The sequence below is a fragment of the Bactrocera dorsalis genome, unplaced genomic scaffold (genome assembly GCF_023373825.1).
Source record: "Bactrocera dorsalis isolate Fly_Bdor unplaced genomic scaffold, ASM2337382v1 BdCtg479, whole genome shotgun sequence".
Classification (NCBI taxonomy): Eukaryota; Metazoa; Arthropoda; class Insecta; order Diptera; family Tephritidae; genus Bactrocera; species Bactrocera dorsalis.
The window spans coordinates 1-7,003 of record NW_026038530.1 but is presented as its reverse complement, the minus strand read 5'-3'; the positions used below and the strand labels follow the sequence as shown (position 1 = coordinate 7,003).

Below are 7,003 nucleotides of genomic sequence, written 5' to 3'. Positions count from 1 at the left end.
TAATGTTCGGGCTAATATTAAATTTATTAGGTGAAATTTTGAATTTAAAAAATTTTATTATGGAGGTTTTGAAGCTTGTAAATTTTATTTATAAACTAGGATTAGGAATAGGGTATCTCTTATTGAAAATGTAATTTCAATCACTAAGGTAGTAGTAGTTATGTTCTTGAAACTTAAAAAATTTGGCGGTATTTTAGTCTATTCAGAGGAACCTGTCCTGTAATTGATAATCCACGATGAACCTCACTTAAATTTGTTTTTCAGTTTATATACCGTCGTTATCAGAATATTCTATTAGAATAATAATTTTCTATAATTTTTATAAGAATTTATATCAGATCAAGGTGTAGCTTATGTTTAAATAGAGATGGGTTACAATAAATTTATTTAAACGGATATATTATTAATCTCGATTTTATAAGAGTTAATGGTTTATTAAAGTAAATGTGTCAAAATTATTTTAAATAAATTATTAGAAATGAAATGTTATTCGTTTATAAAGGTATCTAGTTTTTTTAGAAATAAATTTAATTTACAAATTTTTGATTTTTTGGTTATTTATTTAATTGAAAAATTTATTTATTTGAATATTTTAAGGGATAAGCTTTAAGATGAATTATTAAATATTAATAGTGGTAGTATAAAATGTATGCTTAGAATTAGCAATCATTATAAAGTTTGTTATAAATTATTTTATGAATTATATTATTTATTATATTTTAATTTACAGTAGAACTCCAATTATCCGAACTCCGACTATCCGAATCGCCGATTATCCGAATCACAATGTAGGAGAGTGGATGGCTTGTGACACGTCTGACCCTGGTTTTCAAATTCTCAATGACGATGAAATTGTTGTAAGTGTGAGAGAAGATGTTGAAGTGGAAGTGGAAGAAGAACTTTCTGCTGATGTTGAAGTCGACGCTGGACCATCAGCTAGTGAAGCATTTGCCGGCCTCGAGACTGCTTTGAAGTGGATGGAGCGTCAGCCCAAGTGTGACCACTTGCAACTGCTCACCGTCAAGCGAATGCGTAACCTGGCTGCCCGAAAACGGTTGAAGACCGCAAAACAGCTTACATTGACGGAGATGTTTAAAAAACTATGATTTTTATTTCTAAACTTGTACATAAGTACATTTTATTTATATTTAAAACATGCGAAAATTTCATGTTTCTTTCATTTAATTCAATAAAAAAATAGTGCAATATCAAAACGTGGCTTTTATTCTCTCCAATGGCAATTTAAAAAAAAAATCCGATTATCCGAATATTTGATTATCCGAATGAGTCCCGGTCCCCATTAATTCGGATAATTGGAGTTCTACTGTATTTATAAATTTTTTTTTATTAATTAAGTATAAAAAGGAATAATGATAGAATTAGTATATTTTTTTTTGTTTATGAAATTTTATATGATAAGTTTGTATAAAGAACTCGGCAAAAATTTTACCCGCCTGTTTAACAAAAACATGTTTTTTTGAGTTATTTTTAAAGTCTGACCTGCCCACTGAAGTTTATTTAAATGGCCGCAGTATTCTAACTGTGCAAAGGTAGCATAATCATTAGTCTTTTAATTGAAGGCTGGTATGAACGGTTGGACGAGGTATAAGCTGTTTCATATAAATTTATAATAGAATTTTATATTTTAGTCAAAAAGCTAAAATTTAATTAAAAGACGAGAAGACCCTATAAATCTTTATACTTTATGTTGTTTAAATTTTTTAGATTAATTTTATTTTTATAATTTAAAGTATTTTGTTGGGGTGATATTAAAATTTAATGAACTTTTAATTATTTAAAATCATTAATTTATGAGTTATTGATCCATTAGTAGTGATTATAAGATTAAGTTACTTTAGGGATAACAGCGTAATTTTTTTGGAGAGTTCATATCGATAAAAAAGTTTGCGACCTCGATGTTGGATTAAGATATATTTTTAGGTGTAGCCGCTTAAATGTGAAGTCTGTTCGACTTTTAAATTCTTACATGATCTGAGTTCAGACCGGCGTAAGCCAGGTTGGTTTCTATCTTTAATATATTATAATATCTTAGTACGAAAGGACCAGGTATTAGAATAATAATATTTTATATAAGGAATATGATTAATATATTATACTATTTTGGCAGATTAGTGCAATAAATTTAGAATTTATTTATGTAATTTATATTACAAATAGTACTTGTTTTTTATAGAATTTATTTTATCAATTATTGGGAGTTTAATTTTGGTAATTTGTGTTTTAGTTAGAGTGGCTTTTTTAACTCTTTTGGAACGGAAGGTTCTAGGTTATATTCAGATTCGTAAGGGACCAAATAAAGTGGGGTTGATAGGAATTCCTCAACCTTTTTGTGATGCGATTAAGTTATTTACTAAGGAACAAACTTATCCTCTTTTATCAAATTATATTTCTTATTATTTTTCTCCTATTTTTTCTTTATTTTTATCTTTGGTTGCTTGATTATGTATTCCTTTATTTGTTAAGCTGTTTTCATTTAATTTAGGTTTGTTATTTTTTTTATGTTGTACTAGTTTAGGTGTATATACTGTTATAATTGCTGGTTGATCTTCTAATTCTAATTATGCATTATTAGGGGGTTTACGGGCTGTGGCACAAACTATTTCTTATGAAGTTAGAATAGCATTAGTTTTATTATCTTTTGTATTTTTAATTGGAAGTTATAATATTTTAGACTTTTTTTATTATCAAAAAAGTATTTGATTTTTGGTAATTTTATTTCCTATTAGTTTGGTTTGATTTTGTATTTGTTTAGCTGAAACTAATCGTACTCCTTTTGATTTTGCAGAAGGTGAATCGGAGTTAGTTTCTGGATTTAATATTGAATACAGAAGAGGGGGGTTTGCTTTAATTTTTATAGCTGAATATGCTAGAATTTTATTTATGAGTATGCTATTTTGTGTAATTTTTTTAGGTTGTGATGTATTTAATGTTATATTTTATGTTAAGTTAACATTTATTTCATTTGTTTTCATCTGAGCTCGGGGGACTTTACCCAGATTTCGTTATGATAAATTAATGTATTTAGCTTGAAAGAGTTTTTTACCTTTTTCATTAAATTTTTTATTATTCATTATCGGGTTAAAATTAATGTTGATTTATTATATGTGGTCAATAAAATTTAGTAAAGTCAATAGAAAGGTTGATTTCTATCTTATGTTTTCAAAACATACGCTTGTTCAAGCTCATTAACTAATTAATTAAATTGTCTCATCATTTATTTACTAATGGGTTAATGATGTAATACAAGAAGTAAATTACAGTTAAGATTTGTCCTACTAATACATAAGGTTCTTCTACTGGTCGTGCTCCAATTCATGTTAATAAAATTACTGTGACAACTATAGTTCAAAATAAGATTTTGTTAATAGGGTAGAATTGGATACCTCGAAATTTTCTTAAGTGATAGAATGGAAGGATTGCTAAAATAGCAATTGATAGGACTAGAGCAATTACTCCTCCAAGTTTATTTGGAATAGATCGTAGAATTGCGTAAGCAAATAGGAAGTATCATTCTGGTTGGATATGCACTGGGGTAACTAATGGGTTGGCAGGAATGAAATTATCTGGATCTCCTAATAAATAGGGATTAATTAGTGTTAATAGAATTAGTGCAGCGATTATAATAACAAATCCTACAATATCCTTGTATGAGAAGTAGGGGTGGAAGGGAATTTTATCAATATTAGAATTTAATCCGATGGGGTTATTAGATCCTGTTTGATGGAGGAATAATAAATGAATTAAGGTTATTGCTAGTACAATAAATGGTAGGATGAAGTGGAATGTAAAGAATCGTGTAAGTGTGGCGTTATCTACAGCAAACCCTCCCCATACTCATTGGACTAGGTCAATTCCTAAGTAAGGGATAGCTGATAATAAATTAGTAATAACTGTGGCACCTCAAAAAGATATTTGACCTCAGGGTAATACATACCCTATGAATGCTGTTGCTATTACTAGGAATAAAATTAGTACTCCTGCTAATCAGGTGGGGGTAAATAAATAAGACCCGTAGTTGATTCCACGTCCAACATGTAAGTAAATACAAATGAAGAAAAATGATGCACCGTTAGCATGAAGAGTTCATAATAATCACCCATAGTTTACATCGCGACAAATGTGGTTTACGCTATTGAATGCTAAATTGATATCTGCAGTATAGTGTATAGCTAAAAATAATCCTGTCAGAATTTGAATAATTAAACATAGACCTAATAATGACCCGAAATTTCATCATGCTGAAATATTAATTGGGGCTGGAAGATCTACTAGTGCATTATTTGCAATTTTAAATAAGGGGTGTTGGGTTCGTAAAGGTTTGTTCAGTAGTTTATTTGTCGAAGAGGTCCATAAAATAATTTAGTATTTTTTACTACTGCGATTAATGTAATTAATAGATAGTTTATTAATAGAATAGTGATAAAATTTGTTGGGTAGTTGTATAGTTTATGGAGACTTAAAGAGTTTTCAGTTATATAAAGGTTGTATTTCTAAATTTTGGATAAGTGAAGATGTTGATAGTTTATCTAAAAATACGGCAATTAGTGTAAGAGTTAATATAATTATGATACAGATAGTTGTTAATTTTATGGAGAGTGAAAATATTTCATTTGATGCCAGGGAAGTTACATAAATAAATAGAACTAGTATCTTCTTCTTTACTGGCGTAGACACCGCTTACGCGATTATAGCCGAGTCAACAACAGCGCGCCAGTCGTTTCTTCTCTTCGCTACGTGGCGCCAATTGGATATTCCAAGCGAAGCCAGGTCCTTCTCCACTTGGTCCTTCCAACGGAGTGGAGGTCTTCCTCTTCCTCTGCTTCCCCCGGCGGGTACAGCGTCGAATACTTTCAGAGCTGGAGTGTTTTCGTCCATTCGGACAACATGACCTAGCCAGCGTAGCCGCTGTCTTTTAATTCGCTGAACTATGTCAATGTCGCCGTATATCTCGTACAGCTCATCGTTCCATCGAATGCGATATTCGCCGTGGCCAACGCGCAAAGGACCATAAATCTTTCGCAGAACTTTTCTCTCGAAAACTCGCAACGTCGACTCATCTGTTGTTGACATCGTCCAGGCCTCTGCACCATATAGCAGGACGGGAATTATGAGTGACTTATAGATTTTGGTTTTTGTCTGTCGAGAGAGGACTTTGCTTCTCAATTGCCTACTCAGTCCGAAGTAGCACCTGTTGGCAAGAGTTATCCTGCGTTGGATTTCAAAGCTGACATTGTTGGTGGTGTTTACGCTGGTTCCAAGATAGACGAAATTATCTACAACTTCAAAGTTATGACTGTCAACAGTGACGTGAGTGCCAAGTCGCGAGTGCGACGACTGTTTGTTTGATGACAGGAGATATTTCGTCTTGCCCTCGTTCACTGCCAGACCCATTTGCGTTGCTTCCTTGTTCAGTCTGGAGAAAGCAGAAACTAACGGCGCGGGTGTTGAGACCGATGATATCAATATCATCGGCATACGCCAGCAGCTGTACACTCTTATAAAAGATTGTACCTGCTCGATTAAGTTCTGCAGCTCGAACTATTTTCTCCAGCAGCAGATTGAAGAAATCGCACGATAGGGAGTCGCCTTGTCTGAAACCTCGTTTGGTATCGAACGGCTCGGAGAGGTCCTTCCCGATCCTGACGGAGCTTTTGGTCCCGCTCAATGTCAGTTTACACAGCCGTATTAGTTTTGCGGGGATACCAAATTCAGACATTGCGGCATAAAGGCAGCTCCTTTTCGTACTGTCGAAAGCAGCTTTAAAATCGACGAAGAGGTGATGTGTGTCGATTCTCCTTTCACGGGTCTTTTCCAAGATTTGGCGCATGGTGAATATCTGGTCGGTTGTTGATTTACCAGGTCTGAAGCCACACTGATAAGGTCCAATCAGTTTGTTGACGGTGGGCTTTAATCTTTCACACAATACGCTCGATAGAACCTTATATAGAACTAGTATATCTCCTAAAAAAATTAAAAATAAGACGTATGAAAATCAGAATCTTCTAGCTATTAATCCAGTGATTAAACAAATTTGTAATGTTTGAATTAATAGTATTAATCCAATTGCTAAGGGGTGATTTATTTGAATAAAAATTAATAAAATTAGTGTTGAAGAATATAGAAAGAGTTGTATAATTTCAGGAGGTAGTTTATTTAAAATATTAATTTTGGGGATTAATGATAAAGTTATTTCTTTTCTCTTGAAGTTTTAAAAGACAAAATCTTATTTTCGGTTTACAAGACCAATGTTTTTATTAAACTATTAAAACTAATGTTAATGAGTTTGTATTGAGGATTACCTTGATTTTTTTTTTAATAGGAATTTTTGTTTTTTGTTTCTAATCGTAGGCATTTATTATCTATGCTTTTTAAGCTTGGAATATATTGTTATTAAGTTTATTTTTTCTTTTGTTTATTTATTTAAATTTAATGGATTAATAAGAAGATTTTTTAATATAATATTTTTAACTTTTAGAGTGTGTGGAGGTGCTTTCTGTCTTTCAATTTTAGTTTCTATAATTCGTACACATGGAAATGATTAATTTTCAATCGTTTAATGTATTGCAATGTTAAAATTGATTTTTATAATACTTTTTATTAGTCCTATTTGTTTTATAAATGGTTTATTTTGAATGGTTCAGAATTTATTATTTATTATAACTTTTTGTTTTCATTATTTTAAATTATTGTACTAACTATTTTGTAAATATCTCATATTTTTTAGGATTTGATGTTATTTCTTAGGGTCTTATTTTATTGAGACTTTGAATTTATACACTTATGATCAGTGCTAGTGAGTCTGTTTATAAGTATAATAATTATAAAAATTTATTTTTATTTAATGTTTTGATTTTGTTGATTTTTTTTGGTGTTAACTTTTAGAAGAAATGAAATTTGTTTATATTTTATTTATTTTTTGAAAGAAGAATTCATTTACTACTTTATTTTTTTTTTTTAATTTTGGGTTTAGGGGGTATCAGCC

The 7,003-nt window shown here is 30.9% G+C and overlaps 1 protein-coding gene and 1 pseudogene across 1 annotated transcript; both read right to left on the bottom strand.

The window, feature by feature from the left end:
• Positions 1 to 3,211: 3,211 nt before the first annotated feature.
• LOC125780307 (cytochrome b-like) lies at positions 3,212 to 4,341 on the bottom strand (the record flags this gene model as incomplete). Its single annotated transcript, XM_049462297.1, is given in 1 exon segment — positions 3,212 to 4,341. A coding segment is annotated over 1 exon segment (813 nt), but the record flags the coding sequence as incomplete, so codon positions are not given.
• LOC125780308 (NADH-ubiquinone oxidoreductase chain 6-like) lies at positions 3,212 to 6,229 on the bottom strand (annotated as a pseudogene).
• Between the last annotated feature and the right edge of the window lie 774 nt (positions 6,230 to 7,003).